This window comes from Anabas testudineus, chromosome 11 (assembly GCF_900324465.2).
Source record: "Anabas testudineus chromosome 11, fAnaTes1.2, whole genome shotgun sequence".
In the NCBI taxonomy this organism is placed as follows: domain Eukaryota; kingdom Metazoa; phylum Chordata; class Actinopteri; order Anabantiformes; family Anabantidae; genus Anabas; species Anabas testudineus.
The window spans coordinates 17497003-17517665 of record NC_046620.1 but is presented as its reverse complement, the minus strand read 5'-3'; the positions used below and the strand labels follow the sequence as shown (position 1 = coordinate 17517665).

The window sequence follows — 20663 nt, the reverse complement described above, 5'->3', positions numbered from 1 at the left end:
ATAGTGCAAATGTCATTCAAATTACCAGACTAAAGGTTAGAAAATAATGTGTGTTTATTTAACATTGTAAATACATTTTTACCCCTCAGAATTTTCGTACAGTCTTCTTACTGTCACTGGATGCTTTTATTTTGAAACCAAAGATGCTGATTACCTGTTGTCTATCTCAGCAACACTTGGATGCGACGCATCTGTTACTTCATGTTTTTCTGGTAGAAAACCGATGGAAATGCCTCATACACACATTGATACATTCATACATGCATGCAACTGACTCCATTCATAGTTTTGTGTGCTTTTAAAGACACTGACCTGTTAACACCTGCTAGTTCCTGAAAAAACTAAAAACATAACAAAGACATTTTGATTATCTTACTTTTTTTAATGTTTAATTCGATTTCTGCAAATAGGTATAGAAACAAATATAAGATTTGGCACAATTGAAAAACCCATTTGTCACTATGAGTCAATCATGAGTAGCCTAATAGGATTAGCCTAGTGCAGAGACTTAATGGTAGTATTAGAAGAAAACAGCTGTATAAACAAAATAACCACTTTGATCCCCTTCATGTATCATAGCTATTTCTGAAGTGTTCACAATCACATTATAATGTAGTATGACTTTAATGCCACCAGGTGGAGAAATGCCGCCATTAAAGCAGCAGAGAAAAATCCTTTCAGTCAATGTTCATTTTATTATGCAAGATAAAATAAGACTTTGTTCTCAGTGTTTTCACAATAGTTTAAACACGCAATATACTAATACATATAATGTATGCTGTAGTCGTAGCTAAACTGTAGTCTCAAATCTATGATTAGTCCCTTTTAATTTTTGATTTGATGAATTAGAACAGGATGTATAACATGACACTGACAAAAAAAATTCGGGTCTCAAAATAGATATTTATGTAAAAAACAAACAAACTATAAATACTATACTACTATAAATTTCAAAATTCAAAATCCCTCTTCACATCTTCCAGTGGTTCTGACATGCCCTTATGTATATGGAATGATTTACTGAGTTGGACACATCAAATGAGTGTCCTCTATCTCTTAAATTTAAATTCTGTCAGAAAAAGATCATTTCACGACTAGTCTGGACACAAGGATCAATTGCAGTGAGTGATAACTCTTTTAATGACCATAAAGGCACGTGAGTATTGTATTAAGTCACTCTTGAGAAAGGTTAACCTGTCCTCTGGTGGAGGAAAATGATCACACTATAGTTAATCAATGGGTGACATAAGAAGACTGATTGGCAATTTCCTTTCCACCTATGATGCAAAGGAGGATTTGCAGGCATCACAGTTCATGTCAGGGTGGATCTTTCTAGATGAAGTGCGTATGCTGCCTCGGCGTTTGAGATTCACCATCCGCAACGCGATCAGATAGAAAATCTCACAGATGTTCAGCACCACACACACTGCAGACGCCCCCACCATGAAGTAGGTGAAAACTGTTTTCTCAGTGGGCCGTGATATGTAGCAGTCCACCAAATTTGGACAGGGCGAGACATCACACTGGACCTTCCTGGGCAGCTTGAAGCTATCATAGATGTAGTGGAGGAAGTAGAGGAATGAGAGCTCAAAGATGGTCTTCATTAAGAGGCTGATCAGGTAAGTCCACCATAGGCCGCCATGCTTTTGGCCCGGGTTGTCATACAGCCGAGTGTTTTCACCGTGCTTGGTTCTGTATTTGCGTTCCCGCTCTTCTCGGTAGGCCACGTGTAGCACCACCATGAAGGAAGGGCAAGTGACGAAGATGAGCTGGAGAGCCCAGAGGCGAATGTGGGAGATGGGGAAGAAGTAGTCATAGCAGATATTGGTGCAACCTGGTTGGCGAGTGTTGCAGTCAAAGTGTCCCTGGTCGTCGCTCCAGACCCGCTCAGCAGCCACCACAAAGACCAGCACCCTAAAGACAAACACCACTGAGAGCCAGATGCGTCCAAAGCCAGTGGAGTATTTGTTGACTCCGCTAAGAAGACCCTCCAGAAACTTCCAATCCATGAGTTTGGCTTTGGTTCAGTGGTTTTCCCCTTTAGAAGCCTATCTTTAGATGTTGCACAATGTAAACTTTACAATCTGTAGAAGCAGAATGTAATAAAAAGTCATACATTGATCCAGAGAAATACACAGTTTTAAAAGGGAAAAAAACTACAAAAATTAATATGCAAAAAGCTTTGATTTAATAGCAATCTGTATTCCAAACTTTTTATTATATTTTTTATTATATTAAGTTTTATAACTTTATATATCAAACAATCTCTTTAAGTTCTATAAACTTTGAACTTTGAAGATGCTTTTGATAATTGATTAAATGTTGTGATCAACACATACAACCTTCCATAGCACGGTTAAATACTTGAACACTGCACTGTGGAAAGGAAAGTTTAGGCTGCAGCTCTAATGTAGAGTTGTTTAACTTGCCTCCACACACATAGTCCATTTTCAGTTCTACCTTTCTACTTAAATCGCATGAGTTTTGCTTTGCAGACAGACTTAAAACTGAATCTGATTTAGCCATAACCTACAATAACAAAGTTACAACTAAAATTCCATCTCACCTTTAGAGTATACGGGTCCTCCTCTCAGTCCATTGTGTTGCCAGTTTGGTAAGTAGGCTTATTGTAGGAATACATTCAGCAGGTAACTTTAAGAACCTCTCTCCTGCAGTGGGTTTCTGGCATTGACTGCATAGGACAGTTAACACTTGACCATAATCTGGAGGTGTGGTGACTTTTGGCATCCACCCTTGGTTTTCCTTTAAACCTCCAACTACTCATGACGTTCACCCTACTAGCTCACGGTACCTGTGAGCATGAGTTCGTCTTAGCACTAACTGATACTGATCGCTCAGCCAGGAGCTCCATGGACAACGGGCGTTAAACTCACTTTTACCTTAAAAGTTGTACTGTTTTGTGGTGTCTTTATTGGCAAACTGGCAAACTTACACAGCAAAGGGAAAACACTGGTAATTAAGGGTATAAGTAGATCTGGATCTCTTAATACATTTTTTTTATCTTGAATCTTGAATCTCAGTAGACCCAAATGAGGAGTGTCCACTCTGTCATCACGCTACTTAACAGGTGACCTGATATCAGTTCTATTAGGCAATCAGGAGATGGAGATATATGCACAATGTTGCCTTTGATTAATCATGATTAAATAAGGCCACAGCCCAACATTTGTTTGAGTAAGCTCTCACATATACACTTGAGATACAACATAATATTTAGAGCCAATAACACCTAATACAATACACATTTTCTTTTCTCAGAGGGCGAATGTTTGGCCGCTGCCTCTATAGTACAGTCAGCTTTCTGATATTGAACCTTTACAAATCTAATCTCAGCCTGAGGTTCTACATTTGAGTCAAAACAGGGTGTGGTTCATTGTTGTAGAGGTGATCTGTAACATGCTGTAGGAGTGGGGATTTTTTTTTTTTTACTTTTGTCAACAATACTACTCCCTTTGCTTATCACACATAGGTTATTATGTATCCAATACATTTTGGTGATTTCATTTGAATGGTCTTTTCCAAGATCTGGATCTCTGTTGGTTGCACATTTTCTTAACAGCCGTAACATACTCCCTTCTCTCAAAATACATTTGGCGAAGTTCTCATGAAAAAAAAAATCTGTTTAATATGCAACATCTTCAAAACCTTTCATTAAGAGATAAAATAGAGATATATATGACAAAGCAAATTTCAGAGATTGGTCTTTTATTTAGGAAAATAGAAATGGCATCTTGCATCTAGCGCACTTCTGGGCTAAGTTCATGACATAATGTATGCTCTTACATAGCCTGGATATTTTCCTAGCGTTCACTTTTATTAATATACACACTGCACAGGTCCAGCAAATGTATTTCAAGTGGCCGCAAAGTAGATATTCTAGAAGCTGATAACAGAATAATAACATATAATCGTATAAACAAATAAATCATATAAATAAATCACCTCTACAATATATTATTAATTTCAGATCACTGCTGTATAAAAAAAGTAGTACATACAATATATGTTCAACTCATCAATATAAAGGAATAAGAACATTACATACAGTCTGATGTAAAGTAGTTAAAATTGATGTGGCATTTAGCGACAACATTGTCAGTGAACTGCAGATATAAAGATACCAAAGATATTTACTTAGTCAAACTCAATGTGTCTCTTAGGAGACGGTTATGCTGTATGGTGGGGCTGAACTCTCTTTGCTTGCTTCTCCGTTGACATGGTCAACCATCTTAGCCTTCTCCGGGGCAGGCTCTTTGTAGGCAGAGTTCTCCTTGCCGGTCAGAGGAGTTTTGGTCATCCTGAAAGAGTTTTCTGTCACGGAGCGAGAGCCTCCTCTGCAACATTCCCAGAACCTCTTCCCGCACAGGTAGAAGACCTCACAAAGAGTGAGGAAGATACACACGAAGCTGGTCACCACCATGAAGACAGTGAATATTTTCTTCTCTGTGGGCCTGAGCAACATAAAATCATAGATGTGAGATAGCAGAGCTTTAAGGTTGGCTGATTATTTTAGCAGGTAGTGGTAGCCATAGAGATTTCAGGATCTTGAACCTCAGAGGTGCTCTTACCTGGCAATGTAGCAGTCCACCACATTTGGACACGGCTCTTCATTGCATTTGACCAGTGGAGGAAAGAAGGTGGCCTCATAGATGTAGAACAGCAGGAATACAAACACAGCATCAACTGTTATCTTGAACAGCAGGCTGAAGAAGTAGGTCCACCAGAGACCCCCTCGTTTCTTCCCTGTGTTATCGTAAAGGGGCCTGCAGTCCTCTCCGTACTTGAGCCGGTGTTTGCGCTCCCTGTCTTTTCTGTAGGACACATGGAGAGTCACGAGAAGGGACGGGCAGGTGACAAAGATCAGCTGAAGAGCCCAGAGCCGAGTGTAAGAGACGGGGAAATAATGGTCATAGCAGACATTGTGACAACCGGGCTGCCGAGTGTTGCAGTCAAAGTCCTTCTGCTCATCACCCCAGACCTTCTCGCAGGCCACCAGGAAAACCAAGAGCCTAAAGATGAAAACGATGGCGAGCCAGATGCGACCGAATGCTGTGGAGTACTTGTTAACCCCACTGAGGAGGCCCTCAAGGAAGGCCCAGTTCATGTTGTTGAATCAGATGTTAGTTTGGAGACCCCTTGAAAAAGAACCTCCAAACACTGTACACACTGTGCTGAGTGCTTAAATACCAATAGTCTGGACACCAACTGAACTGGGCATGTCAGGCACAAAGGCTCCTTGTAGTAATACTTATTACTGCTGCCTCCTTGTCACAGGTTGAAGGGGAGGGAGGAATATTGAACAAAGCAAACAAACACTCATTCTTCACCTAAAGTCATAGCAGAACTGGCAACACCTAGGCTAACAGGCAGAAAGAAGACGGAGACATTGCTGCACACTCATTCAGATTACTAAATAGGAGACACGGTTATTTTCAAAAATTCAGAATTACAGGAAAGTTTTTCTAAAATTGAAAAACTAAAATTGCTCATTTGTTCACTTATTTGAGCCTTTATTTACTGTGTTTGAGATAAGTAAAAAGAAGATCATGTCCATTCAACTGTTTCTACTATTGCCTTTACACACTAAGATTTCCTGAGAGTCCCTCAGTGTTTTTACAGTTTTATGAAGTGTAGAAGGTGAAGGACCTAAATTCTTTTCAACCTTGCATTAAAAAATTATCTTTTTGACCTGACTGACAATTGTTATTATTATTATTAATAATAATAATAATAATAATAATAATAATAATAATAATAATAATAACATTTATTTTTTAAGTTTGGCACAAAGTGGTGAACCATGACTTATCTGTGCTTATAGAACCCTTGGTGGATAATGCCCAATTATGATATCTTCACCTGATACAAATTAACTGCTAATTTTGGAGTCAACCAGATCGGTGTTACTTTGATATTTTATAAATCTTTAGGGGGGAAAACTTCAGCCTCCATTTTGCACCTTCAAAGTGCTGGTTATTGATGATGAAATTCTTTGTGTGGGCTGTATCCACCACAAACGAAGGCGTCCCTGAGATGGCCTATCATCTCCACAGCAGACGATGTCTGGTAAGAGAATATAATGTATGTGTACAATCCCCATCAGCCAGAATCCATTGTCCCTTGGGTTTGAACCAGACTGTATAATATGGTTTAGACATTGTCTGTGGCTGTCTGTGTGAGCATGGTAAATCAAATAGGACTATTAGATTTCTAAGCACTGGATATTCACTCTCTCCAGCAAACATGCTGTCTGCAAAGGTATGCACGATACTTTCAGACACTGGAGAATTTCCACATTCCTTCAATAGGAGCACAAAGCTGCAAACACAAGTTGTTGAACCCAACAATTAAGAAGAATTGTGTCATTATGATGATCAAACAATGGTATCATTCTGCTTCATGTGAGAATTATTATTAATAATGATAATAATAATAAGGCGTTATTATAATTACTGTTGTTTATACATGTGCCTTCCTCAGTACATTCTTGCAATCAAGAAACAAACACAGCTTACAGTATGTCTGCAGACAAACCACTTACTGTATGTTGGGTGTTACTGCGTCAAGGCAGACACCTTCAGTGACGGATTTGTCTTTAGCATGTCAAAATAAAATGACAAAAAAAATTTAAACTGTTGAAAATAGAGGACAAGTAAACTACATTCACGCATGAGCATTTGCGATACGTTCAATTATGATTATTTCTGCTAAAATGACGCGTTTCCTTTTATTGTGTCACATTTTGGTTTTCACAAAGAGCTGCGCTAGTCTTTCGTACGTACAGTATAACCGGAAATCAAAATTAGGCTAGTTGCTGGCTTGACGGTGGTGTCGGGTGAGGGGTCATAAATTCAGACGGACTCCCCACATTTACATACACTATTTCCCCACTGCATAGCTGAAAGACAATATGACCCTGCACTGTTCACCCTCCGCTCATTAGTTCATCGTCAGCTTCGGACCAAGTTATTTTCTGTAGCGGGGCAGGGGGGACCGACACTCTCTCTACAGTTTCCCTATCTTCTCTGTGCGTCCAGCCGGCTGCAGCTATCTCTCCACAGCAACGGGAGGTAAGAGAGATGCTCTGCGGTGGGACAATCCGGTGCTAGCTAGGAGCTAACTTAGCTAACTAGCTAGCGAGCTAACTCGTTAGCGTTAGCAACGGGCTGTGTCACGGGCCCTCCACCTAACACACAACACGTCTGCTTGCAGCTACGTAAATGTTTTGCAGACCGCAGCTTGTCTGAAGTACTGTCAGTGTGACCTCTAAGGTGCAAGTTTTGGGGTAAGTTGATAGAGACGAGGTAGACAGCAAGGTAAAGTTGGCGAAAATCGATAGTTTTGTTTCCTGCGCCCTTCAAAATAAAGGTTGTTTACGTGGCTTATTATTCACCTAGTTGGCGATAGAAGGTAAACCAATGCAATCAGCAGTACTCTGAGATGTCCTTAAATACGTTCCACTGAATATCACATATATGCTTTACTAATTTTGCTAAGAGGAAAAGCTGAAACAATGACAATTAATTATTAGTAATGATGAATTAACAATTTATTCAAGCTAACGACAAAGAGTTCCTTGTGAGTGAGTATGTTTGGATTTTGAAGTCATATTTGAGGATCTTGAAGGTCTTTGACAAACTTCAGTTATAAGTCTCCAAAATAAATGAAAAATAATCCTTCTGGAGTACTAACAACACTAATAACTCCCAGTGCCACTCAAAGGTGTCAGCACCTTTTAATTTATTGTCAAGATTGTGAAATAGCACCTCAAATTATCAGCAATTATGTTTTTAAAATTTATATAGTTTAAATTTAGCTCCCTCCAGTTATACCATACTCTAGTTGTTGTCTAAAAACCAGCACTTGTACTACAATACTAATACAACAATAAGAAAGTGAGAGGTAACTTTTATTAAGCATGTGCTATTGAGCTGAATCCTGCTTTGTTTACATACTTTACGCAAACACTGACACACAATTGTTTTTGCTGCTTTGATCACATAGCTAATACAGCACATAGAGTGATATGATAAATATTTATTAAAACCAGCGGAGTAGTGTTTGTATGGGTAAACTTTGTTTTGAAGGCCCTATTACATTACTTCCGCGTTCTCTTACTGGCTAACTTAACACATGATAGCCAGCAGCTATCGATGGGAGGCTGGTGCTCAGGGGAACCAACCAGAGTAGAATGTGTTAGCTAAGTCCACATAGCCCGGTAGCGAGTCATCGGCTGCTGTCAGGTAGCCAGTATGCTAATAGAGGCTGCTTAACCGCAACACACTGCAGCAAGTCTCCTGTGTGACTCTGTAGAGGTCCAGCCGACCTGAACTCCGCTGAGCCATGCGACAGTGGTGTGTCCCCGCTGCGACCCCACGCACCGAGCCACTCCCGGGGCGCCTGTCCGTGTCACCCCCTTCATCAGGTAAGGTTACCCCACTGACGGGATTCGGCTGCACTTCTTTTCAAACTTGCTTCCTTGAATTTGCTCTGGCTCTGACTTTTGCATGCAAAGAGCTCTGAATACCAGTGTGGCAACTCTGGCCGACTTAAATGACTTTAGCCCATATGTGTGTCAGTCTGTCCCACAGACAAGTATTTTAAATAGAGATGTGTGCAAAAATCTAACAAACCAGTTACACGCTGCTTATTAATAAAGGCATACGTGTGACAGTAGTAGTTTGGTATTTCTAATCAATTCAGCGCACTCTCCCATTTAACAACTTTTTTATTTGGCTCCGCTTGTTGTAGCTCATCACTGCCTCTTTTGGTGCAAATCATGGAACTGGAACTACAGAACTGAAAAGTGGGTTTGACAGATTTATAAAACACAGTTTTACTGTTCCAGGTGTCTCCCTTTGCAACCAAACTGGGTCATGTCACATTGCTAGATTTTCTAAATGAGTTCAATGTGTTCTTCGCAATTAATGGAGAATGCTAAGGCTACTCCCCCTAAAGCCTGCACAGGACAGCCACAGAAGGTAAAAGCAGGGCTGGGACTTTGCTGTGAGGATGTGATGTTAGGTGATGTATGCCAGGGTGATCTTACATTAAATCCACCCTGGACAAGTGGAACAAGGTGAGATCCAAGTGTGTGTGTGTGTGTGTGTGTGTGTGTGTGTGTGTGTGTGTGTGCGTGCCAGGCTTTTGAAAGGGTGCCAATAGTTTGAGTGACCCAAGGATTCTTCAGAGGAGAATGCAGTCTGTTTTTTTTTCCTTCAGTATTATAAATCAGTTTGGTGTTGATTTGTTATTGTCAGGAATTAGCATACTGAAACCAAAATCACTGAGTCAGTTTTCCCATTTAAACTGTTGGAGATAAATCCATCCCAGCTATTACAGTGTAATGTTTGAATTCAGCTTTGCACATCTTTTTTTGTGCGTTTTCATCTATTAATAATCCTTTGATCATTTATCAGTTTGTCTGCAACATATCTAAATTTAAGGTCTATCAAAAGTGCTGTGTAGTGATAAATATAGCTGTATATCACTTGGTAACACGTTGTGAAATCTTGGGATGCTGCGTAACTCAACCCAGCAGTGCTTAGTATATTAATAGGGCTCCTGCTGGTTCATATTCACTTACAGAATTGGTCTTATTTCATTTAAAAAGCCTGTCTCAAATTCACTTTGTCAAAATGTACACCCCCACATTCTTTATGCAGATGCCAGGATGGAGTGCTGCGGGGTAGAGCCGCGCTACACCATCGAACAGATCGACCTCTTGCAGCGCCTGCGTCTCTCCGGCATGACCAAGCCTCAGATCATCCACGCTCTGGAGTCCCTGGAGAGGCTCGACCCCGACCACCGCCCGTCGCGCTGTGACTCCCGCCCAGCCCAGTCCAACAACACCCCCGCTGCGGCCGCCCCAGCCCCCTCCTCATCTTCATCCTCCTCCTCCTCGCTCTCCCTGGCCTCTGCCACCACGCAGACCTCTGGCCTGGATGGCGCTGCACTGTCCCCCAGCAACAGCTACGAGGCCTCGCCTCCGCCCCTCTACCCTCCCAGTGTGGCAGTCCAGCGGTCGTTCAGCTACGACATGATGGGAGAGGAGGAGTGGGACCTGGAAGAGAAAGTGGAGGAGTACATGAGGTGAGAGGGGAAAGAAGAGCTCAGAGAAGCCAGAGATGAACTAGTGCTGAGTGAGAACGAGTTGAAAAGCAAAGCTAAAAGAAAAATGGAGACTAAGAGAGACTATTATAACATCAGATAATGACAGCTACTGTCCCCAAAGGAGCAGGCTTGTTCTCCAGAATTTTAGCAGCGTTAATTCAGGTCAAGCGTTTAGGGATGGCTGAAAAAGAGAAGCATCATTGAATAAGGTTAGTCAGAGCAAAGGCTGGTGCCTTAGCCACAGTGTAATGGTTTTTGCTGCTTTTACAGGAGAGACAGCAACCTGGTGAAAGAGGAGATCAAAACTTTCCTCAACAACCGCAGGATTTCTCAGGCAATCGTCGGCCAAGTTACAGGTACTCTACTTTACTCGTGATGTTTTTACACCTTACGGAGCTGCTACAAGAATATGTCTGAAACCACAACAGCACAAGCTGTTAAAAGTTTACTTAAAACTTTAAAAAGTTTAATAAATCAAACTTAAGTTAATGAACAATTTTCAGCATCTGGAAATCCGCAGCTCCCAAGAGCAGCAGAGCAGGTACTTATAAAATTGTAACACTGTTTCATCCACATCCATAACAAACACACCGACACTCTCTTTTAGCTGTAAATCTGTGCTGTCTAAAAATGTTAGTAATCCCAGACATGTCTGAACATACTGCTACGTGTTGTCTCCCTCATGGACTTTCTTCCATTGAGCCTTGGCATTTATCCCAAAGGTACCTGAAGCTCATGGGAAATTGTGTTCTTTAAAGGTCACTGCAAACTTAAATATTGGATAAATATGCTGTATTTACTTTAACACACTAAGTCACAAGACATGTTGTTGAAAAGGGTTGCAATATTTTTGGAACTTTGCATGCAGGTTTTGAATCAAAACATTTTGATGCACAATTTGTGAATTGAGTTGGAATCACTGTACTTTCATTTGTAAATCTATTGGCACATTAATCACCAATAATTCTTATAATAAATACAGTAATCATTTTTAACAGGCATGTGCTGGTTCTAGCATTTCAAATGTGAGGATATCCTGCTTTTTTGTCTTTCTTTGTTTACATTTTAAATTGAAAATTTCTGGCTTTGACCAAAGAGGATTTTTCACAATTCTTCAGACATGTTTGTGTTAAAGATGATTCGGTCCAGACAGTAAGCCTTTGTTCTATCCATTCAAAAGTCTTGATATGGATACAGAAAGGACTTCATTAGCTTAACGGGAGTATTTCAGACCTGGCTCCCAGCCATTCCTAACAGTATAGTTGCTACTGGTGCGGTGCGTCACAAAATAAATCAGTGTATCTAATGTGTTAAGATACCATGTCTTGCCTCCTGCATGCAGGCATAAGCCAGAGCTACATCTCCCAGTGGTTGCTGCAGCAAGGCTTGGAGATGAGCGACTCCAAACGCAGAGCTTTCTACCGCTGGTACCTGCTGGAGAGGAATAACCCAGGTAAGACCCAGGGAAAGAGCTGAAGAGCTAGACTACAGGAGCGTCACATACTATGCACGATTTGACTTACAGCAGCAAGGTGGGATTATAGATCATTACAGGAGTGATAGATGGATGATAGAAGGTTGTTTGTCAGGTTAATGATTACAGATTACATAATGTAGGAAGGAAGACTTGTACTTAGGGGGAGTTGTAATATTTCTGGTGTTTTGTGAATATGATTTGTTGCTTGCTAACCTTCCCCTTCCACCTGTCCTCTTCTTTGCCACCATCTCCCTGCATGGCAAACCCACACACCTTTATTCCTCATGCTAACTCCATCATGGTCGTCGACTGGCTGTGAGGTCAAGGAAGGACACGGGACAAGTCTATAATTTCAGAGGAAAGACAAATGATAAAGGTAGTCCTGTCACAGGAGATGCTAATCAATAATATTAAGGCTTCTGGGTTGGAAATGAAATTTTAGTGGGTGAATGTGGTTTGTTTGTACAGGCTAAAGTAACAGCTTGGGTCGGTGTTGACTTCTGCATGACCCAGGATATTGGGTTTAAACTAAGTAGCTGCTAAAGACGGCACGCCTTCACAATAAATCATGTAAAGAAGTCAAATTTTTACATTTTCACTTGTACGAAATAAACCAAACCATTGATGGACCATCTGCTGCCCCTGCTGTCTCCCTTCATTTGAATTCTTTGTTTTTCCCCTACCCACCTAAGCTTTGCCTTAGCTCCTGTGTAGTTCTCAGCCCTTATGCTGGAGGTACTCTGGTGCTGGTTTTCATTCCTACATGGCTAACAAACTGGCTATTAACAGCAATACTAACAAGAACTACTCTTCTTAGTGGCCACGGTGCTTTGCTTCTGATATAGGCTCCTACTGATCATCATGAATCTTTTAAGAAGCTGTACTATGAATCAAACTGACTTGAAATTGGCAGATGCACTGTAATCTATTATCAAACTAATGTCTGTTCATGAATGACTATGAAATTGCCAGGCAGGTCTACAGGAGTGTATCAGTTAACCTTTAGCCTCCAATCACATTAGCCCAACCTGGTGTTTCTAACCTAACCCGTGGCTGTGGCCGTTGGTTTTGTCCCGAATGAAGGACTGAGGTGGAGTGAAAGCCAGCACAACGTGAGTCCCCTGCCCAGGGCCAGGGGAGGGGACAGAGACGGCATGGTAGCGGGGGCAAGTGGCAACCTCCCCAACATCCTCCCCAACCCCAACACCAACCTCAACCCCAACCCAGTATGGAGCAGACAGAGAGAGCTGCTGATGCACTTGCTGCCGTGGTACACTGCTGCTGCTGCAGCTGCTCAGACCCAGCCAGGTAACCATGCCCCCCACACCTGCCCCCGCCTCAGCAGCTTGCCACAGGAGATGCCTGCACCTCAGCTGTCCTGCATGCCATTAAACTCATAATCACGTTGTCATCTAGGGGAACATTTCAGTAGCCTCAAATTGCAAATAAAAGTGAAGCAGCTCCATGTTATTGAAATTAGACCTGTTGTACCAGCTAAGTGTCACCTGGAAGTTTCCCATATAAAAATCGGGCATCACCATACAAGTTAGTTAGAGATGAGACGCAACTTACCCCACGCAGGTGTCATTACTTTTCTGTTACCATGGCAACAGCTGATATTTACACCACTATGCAGCATGTGTGATGAAAACAAAAACAGTTTGTATTTTATTAGAGAGTTACAGTTGTGGAATAAACACTGTGATTTTTTGTTGGGAATTGTCAATGGCACAACCTGGTCCATTTAAATCAGCAGGACTTTTGACCTTTAAAGTGTAGTTCTTAGTTGTTGGTTTTATTGTTAATGACCATAAGTACAAGTAACATCAAAGTACAACAGAAGCAATTGCTGCATTGTCATGAATCAGTTTTTGTGGTAACAGACACATGACCTAGTTCACGTGGCGCAGCGCTGTACATTACATCCTCTGTTGCCGGTGTCTGCTCTTTGCTTTCTGTTGCTTGTCAGCATTGTCTTTCTTTCTCATTATTTCTGATTGTTGCATTAAATGAAATGTCACTTTATACCATTACGTGCAGATGAAAAGTGGTGAGATTAGAATGAAACCAACTGTGAGCAACGTAGCAGCTGGTGTTGACATCCAAACATCAAACTTTATTTCAGCTGGAGTCTGAACACGATTCACTTTTGTTACATACTATAAATTCATAATGATTAAACTGTTGCATTTCCTTCAGGTGCCACCTTGTCAATGCGGTCTTTGGTAAAGGAGGAACCCGATTGGAGGACGGGGATCATAGCTGGCGACAGAGCAACAATGGTGGGTGGCCCACTGAGGCTGCGCAGAGGCAGCAGGTTCACTTGGAGGAAGGAGTGCCAGTCAATCATGGAGAGGTGAGGGAGCACCACTGGACTGGGCTACATTCAGGTCGTGGGGGATCTTTTAATTTCATCATTTAACCACACAGGATTCTTTACCGTATGTTTGTGATCAAAGCAGTGGGTTTTTGTGTTTACATGCACTGTTTGCAGTAAAAGACAACCCCGAATGTGTCACTCACACTGAAGTGTGTTTTGCCCTTATTGAAAAAAATAAAAAACATGTAATGTCTACTGAACATGTCAGTACTCGAAAACTAATCATCAGGCCCTCAGGATTGTCATTCCATTAAGACAGGAATGCAGCACAGCTTGAGGTAAGAGAGAAGCAGCTCATGGTAAACGACTATTAGTTATATAGTGTTGTGGCTCTGTGGAACAATCCCACTCACTTTTTTGTGCGGTGTTGTTTTTTTTCCCCCCAGACTGTCCTAGACAGTCTTGTCACAAGCATGATGAGAAAGAAGAGTAGGTGTTTCTCTCCCCGCTGTGTGCAATTGATTTCTCTATTACATGGTTGCTGTAAGTATGGGGTGCAGTCTGGCCACTCACAGTAATAAAACCACAAAGGCCCTCAGACAACACTCACCAGCAGTGCCCCTACATTACGCAATTCTACTGCAGTGCTGATCCTTATGAGCTAGTTTAAACCCAAGGACAATACAGTAGAGGTGAAGATGTGTGTGTATGTGTGTGTCTGTGTCTCTGTGTGTGTGAGACAGTGGACAGGATAGGGCATCACAGAAGGTGAGAGGATGAGAGCGCTGCAAGAAAAGGATCCCTGTGTTTTGTAACATGAGATAATGATTCTTTTTCTGCCTTGGAGGGATTTAATGAAACTAGACTAGGAAGGAAAATTTGGAATGCTGAGAGAAATATATTTTAGACTCTTCAGATTTATATGCTTAAGCATAGATGCAAAACTTGACTTGCAGAAATTAATCCACTTAATACTTTTATTAATCTATTGGTTTCCAGTATGGAGCTCTACGACTGTGCAAATATTGTCCTTTCTCGCCTCTGGTTCAACACAAAGACCAAAACTTGATTGGGATTAGGTGTGAAACAAGGGTGTAACTGGTGGCATCTTCTAATGAATGCAGAGCCTGTGATGCAGTGTGATTTAACTGTGTCCAATACTGTGGACGTTTAACTCTTACAGTTTCTTTATGGAGAACCAGTATCCTGATGAAGCGAAGCGAGAGGAGATCGCCAATGCCTGTAACTCCGTCATTCAGAAACCAGGTGCTGAAGGGTTTTGAACTGCCCTTAATCCATATGCATGGTGTCCCTGTTATAAAACTAAGCTATAAGTCTCTCATACCATTTTGTCAGTTTAACAGTGTAGTGCTTTTACGTGAAGGTTAAGTGGATGTTTTGGTTCGATTACTCAGGCTGTAAGCTGTCAGAGTTTGAGCGTGTGACGGCGCTAAAGGTGTACAACTGGTTTGCCAACCGCCGTAAGGAGATGAAGAGAAGAGCCAACATTGGTGAGCACCTGATCTTTTACTTTTAGGTTACATACATTAACGCCACACAACACATTTTTTGAATAAAAAAAAATTTGGGTGCTGTGTGTTGCTGTAAGACAGTGCAGGAAATTGAAGATGTTTATATGAAACTGGTTACTCTAGAGAAAGCATCACTGGTTTCTTGAAGTATTTAAATAGTGCAATCATTTTTTGTATTTGCATGCTAGGTACGTGCCAATTTCACTCGCTGCTAGGTAAATGTTCTTTAGTCTCCCAACGATTGTGCAAGATGTCTTTTACCAATCTCCACTTTCCTGTCGTAACACAACTAGAAGCTGCCATTTTGGAAAGCCATGGAATCGAGGTGCCAAGTCCAAGCTGCCACTCAAACAGTGAGGAGGGGGAGATGCAAGAGTTTGCTGATGCGGTGAACCATCGATTCTCAGAGCAAGTAAGTGACCCAGGGAACGCTTCTACTACTACTACTACTACTACTACTACTACTACTACTACTACTACTACTACTAAAGGAGAAACACAGGTGCAAAATAACCTGTAGTAAGCAGTAACCTGTAGGAGCGGATCATGGTCATTCACTTCTGGCAATACAGTTTCTATAAACAATCCTATAACACAGTGGATATATTGACTTTTCACAGAAGAGGAATAACAAGCACAAACGATGTATATGGAGCTATTTTTGGGCCCATCCATTCTGACTGAGGTTGACATCAGGAAGGAATAAACTGCATAAATACAGGTGCACTTAATTTTACTGAATTAAGTGTATATTCATTTGTAAATTAGAGAGATTTCAGTTTATTAGTTAAGTAAAAGTTTAGTACATTTGCTAAATCTTTGTCATGTCAAAAATGTAAGTTGTATCTATTTAAAACGAATGAACACAATAAAAACAGCACTGTGTGGAGGTCTAAGGCCACCATTAGATTTGTTGTTTGCTATTATGGTGTACATGCATCAGGCTTCTTCATCTGGAACTCAGAAATAAAAGGACCATGATGATGTTGCACTTAAATGAAGTGTTACTTATATTTTTGATTAAAGCCTGTGGTGGGTATGGTCAACAATGTCTGCCCAGGATGTTACCAGTGTACAGAGGTAGGTGGTCTGAGCTTGCTACACTGAGAACAAATTGAGAAAGTTCCAGGATACAGAGAAACTAGTAGCAGAATGTCACACCTGCTGTTAGCTGGCAGGGGGATATGAACAATCTGTGAAGCTTCACTAGCTGCTTCAACAACCTCAACGAGCTGACCAAACAGAAAAGTGCTGGTGGGGGTCTGCAGATAGTTTGGAGCTCTCTGAAACTGCTATACTAGCACAAAGGAGCCCACTTGTTAGGGACACTACATGTCTAATAAATATTAAATCCATATATTGTCCTCACGTCTGCTTTATGTTTATTCCATACAGGAAGACACACCTTCCCAGAGGATTGTTGACCAACAAGACCCTTCCTCATTGGCTACTACAGAGGTGGCAGCCCTGCCGAGCCCTACCCCTCAGGTCCTAGAACAAAAAGAGGAGGATTCAAAAAGGGAGACCGTGGATGAAGAGTGAATAGTGGCGGTGAAGTTTGGATCAGCCTATTTGAATTTTACTCAAATGAAATAGGAAAACAAGAAGTGTCTCCTCTACAGATGTAGGGCCTCTGAGGCCGTTGACACCCCAAAAATCTAAAGGGAGAAGGGTGCTGAAGGTCGCTGAGGTGTCTCTGATGGTAAGGAGGTCACTGTATTTATCAACAGTAATCCTGCTTATATAAACGGCAATATACAGTATATCAATATATATATATATATATATCAATATATAGTGCATTCCAAGATGGTATTAAAAAGCCTAAATTCCTTAGAGGGAGAACTATGTAAAGGATACCTCGTCCATTTTAAGCTAAGCTTTTCTGAAATTCTATTTTCTTTGCTACATGCCTTTGTTTAGCTTTCTCGGAGTAACTGTTTGATGGACTGTGGTGGCACGAATGTGCTGAGCCTGCAGGTCAGGTTGTGTGTTGGGTTCAGGGATAACGTTTGCTCTCAAGGATGTAGTTTCCTTTGGCATAAATGCCTCCCGCTCGCCTGAATGTCTTCAAGCTGCCCCCATCTGGTTCACAAAACTCAAACCTCAACATGTCAAATGATGAAATCGATTGATAATTCAACGAGTGCCGTTGCTATCAAATCCTTCCGAGCCCTGAGGGACAAATGGAATCTCAGGTAATCCCAAAAAAAAAAGGATAAAGACAGTAACAACGTGCACCAGATTCTTTTGTGTCTAACATGTGCTTCATTTTCGTCCTCTTAAACAAATCAGGATATGTTATTTATACCTTTTTTATATTAGCTAAATAAGCCTATGACTATACATCATTGTATCTCTTTGTCATCTGTCCTCTGTGTTAAACTGAATGCTGCTGCTTGGTCGTGTTTAGAGTCTCCCCTCATTTCAAGTCTGTCTCAGACCTCAACTCAGCCAGTGAAGCTAGACTAGTTAGACAAACCTACTCAGATATTCCTTTAACATGCGAAACAGCGCTGAACAAATGTGATTGAAAGGTTGGCCTACATGCTACAAGCACCTTCTCAACTACTGGAAACACTAAAGCTTAAGCAAGTGCAAGTTTGCATCACTGCGAAGCTGCAGTTTAGAGAGGATCTCACTATAAAGAGGGGGAAACAGACTCCACCTGTATTTGGTCCCAGACATTGTACTGTACATAACCCAGAAAAACACACATCTATGGGTGCTTACCTTTAAATTTCATTAGCAGTATATAGAACTGTTATTTGTCAAACTTGAAATATGACTAGCTGAATTCAACCCATTACATAGTTACCTTATTTAAACTGGCCCAAGGCCGTGGGAGTTACTCCCTAGATGTTCATGAAATGGACAAAGATGCTTGTTCTCAAATGGTCCCCTACAGGGAGCCACCACGTTACCTCCTAATGCCAAAGCTATGCCAAGGTAGAGATGAGCTACAATAAACTGTGCTTACAGGAGCAGGACATGGCACAGTCAAAACAATATAGAGAATACAACTCATAATAGATGTTTCTTTGCTCAGTACAACACTAGCCAACTCTAGCTTACCTCAGAATACCTGTGTCATGAACAGGTCACAGGCCGACTGACCGCAGCCTCTGTGACTGTTCATGATACAGACAGTGTTATGTAGCATTTATGACGGTGGGGTTTACCCTGTATTGTTGATGTATACTCACCTCAGACCATTTTGTCGTCCAGCTTTGGAAAGAAATCCCAAAGCTGCACGCTGTTTCTGATTATTCCGCTCCTCTCTTATCTGCTTTTATCTGACAATGAGAACACAGTAACAATAATAAAACTGTAAACAGCTATCAGTGTGACATGTCTCAATTGATTTCGAGTGATTCAAGGTTTAGATTTTGGAACATTCAGCTAGTTTTGTGCTTATCAAATTTAATTAGATGGCGGAAAATATATTGAGTCACATTTAAAAATTAGTGGCTGAACATGGCAACAGAAGCCAGGTGATGCTGAACTAATCAATTAAGAAATTATCATCAAATATATTAATAATTAGAAAAGAAAAGGTGAGTTAAGGTGATGTCAGTGCAGTGTGGTAAGCTCAGGTATGTGATTATTATGTGACTTCAATATAGAATGAAGTTTTAGCAGGTACTATATTTTTATACATAGTTTTTTCCACAAAAAGTGCCAATTCTCTATATAGTCATATAGCTTCTATAAAGTTTTAAAGCAGACATGAATTACTGATTGAGATCTTTGAATTGTATTTGGTCCGATGCAATGACAACATGTGACCATATTTTTATGCCTTTCTGCTTCACTGCTTACTCTAACAGTGTTGAAGGTCAAACACGTGTAGAAATCCCTATAACAAGATGGTAGCAGTGGTTCTCACCACAGGGTGGCAACATCGTCACACTATCAAAGAAATGTTTGCTGAGAGTCCAGTATATTTCTCCACATGTTGCTGTGATATTCAGGCTTCTCGTCAAGGCTGAACGTTTCAGAAGACAGTGAGATAGAGGAAGAGGCAAAATAAAGGTTGGAGGTTTTTTTTTTTTTTTTTTAAGAGGAGTGCGTATTAGCGGGTCGTCTGTCCTAACCTGTGGTGTTGCAGCCAGAAATGATTTTTGTCTGCTGCGACAGTGTGTAGACTTTTTGGCTACAGATTCATAAATATGTAATAAATAAAACGTTTATAGTTGATCAGAAGTGTTTGAATTTGTTGTGAAGTTGTCATCAGGCTGAAATATAAAAAGAGAGCAATCAGATGGTAAAGAAGAAAGTGGTAAAGAAAAATAACTTACAGTAGATGTCCAAACCAGGACACTGTCCAGGAGGTAGAGTCAGTCTAAAGATGATGTCATCAGAACAAATGCAGAGGGCACCCCAAGATACATGTAAACCTCTGGTAAGTCCCAAAAACAAGAAGGTTGGAGTTGGAATGAAAAAATGTAAAAGAAAAAAAAATTACAACATCTTATGGACAGATGACACATAGATCACCCTGCACAAAAAACTGTAAGGAATTGAGGAACTGCCTGCTACCCTAAGGGGACCACCCTGTCTGTGCAGTGTGGGGGAGGGAGTGTTATGATGGGCATGTATGTCTTCCAGAAGAACTGATTATCTTATATTTATTGATGTGATTGCTGACAAAAGCAGCAGAATGACTCCTGAAGTGTGTAGGGCTGTGTTGTCTGCGCAGATTGAGCCAGATGCTTCAAAACCCACTTGACAGATCATACTGTAAAATCAATCCAACACTCTTTAAGGTAAGACAGTTTAATGTTCTGCCAACTCATTCACCTTGAGTATGCAGTTCACTTGCAGAGGCAGAAACACCCCCAAAAGCAAGATACTGTAGCCGCAGTAAAGCGCTGGCAGAGCACCACCAGGGAGGAAACCCTTCATCTACTGCTGTCTGGGGTTTCCAGTATTAAAACTGACAATTTAATTTCCGATTTATTGTGCAAATATTTTTCAAGCACAAAAAAACCCAGGGAGTATGAATTGAAATTCCACAGTTCATCTAAGATTTTAAATGAATGTTGACAGTCTTCAATTTAAGGCTGTCTGGATTGTTTCATATCAGATCTACTGTGGTAGCATACAGAGCTAGGTTGATGAAAATGGTGATATTGGTGTTAAATGTCTATACACATCTATTTTATCGTTTATGTAGCATAAGCATCTTAGAAGGGTT

The 20663-nt window shown here is 41.0% G+C and overlaps 3 protein-coding genes across 7 annotated transcripts; 1 reads left to right on the top strand and 2 right to left on the bottom strand.

The window, feature by feature from the left end:
• Positions 1–1277: 1277 nt before the first annotated feature.
• Positions 1278–2009, bottom strand: LOC113154102 (gap junction beta-3 protein-like). The gene has a single exon (XM_026348110.1). The coding sequence runs from the start codon at positions 2007–2009 to the stop codon at positions 1278–1280; it is 732 nt and encodes a 243-aa protein (XP_026203895.1).
• Positions 2010–3994: 1985 nt separating this feature from the next.
• On the bottom strand, positions 3995–5700 carry LOC113154524 (gap junction beta-4 protein-like). Its single transcript, XM_026348779.1, has 2 exons — positions 4590–5700; positions 3995–4472 (listed from the first exon to the last, which is right to left on the bottom strand). The coding sequence occupies exons 1-2, from the start codon at positions 5123–5125 to the stop codon at positions 4178–4180; spliced, it is 831 nt and encodes a 276-aa protein (XP_026204564.1). The 5' UTR covers positions 5126–5700; the 3' UTR covers positions 3995–4177.
• Positions 5701–5821: 121 nt separating this feature from the next.
• On the top strand, positions 5822–18804 carry zgc:91944 (HNF-1_N and homeodomain domain-containing protein). Of its 5 annotated transcripts, none has more exons than XM_026349202.1 (11): positions 5822–7091; positions 8335–8446; positions 9687–10113; positions 10405–10490; positions 11477–11587; positions 12695–12919; positions 13811–13967; positions 15115–15197; positions 15347–15442; positions 15760–15875; positions 16859–18804. In XM_026349202.1, the coding sequence occupies exons 2-11, from the start codon at positions 8365–8367 to the stop codon at positions 17003–17005; spliced, it is 1530 nt and encodes a 509-aa protein (XP_026204987.1). In that variant the 5' UTR covers positions 5822–7091; positions 8335–8364; the 3' UTR covers positions 17006–18804. The 5 variants fall into 5 exon arrangements, with proteins under 5 accessions (XP_026204987.1, XP_026204989.1, XP_026204985.1 ...); XM_026349200.1 differs by having other exon boundaries at positions 5823–7091; positions 15757–15875; XM_026349204.1 differs by lacking the exon at positions 12695–12919.
• The last annotated feature ends 1859 nt before the right edge of the window (positions 18805–20663 follow it).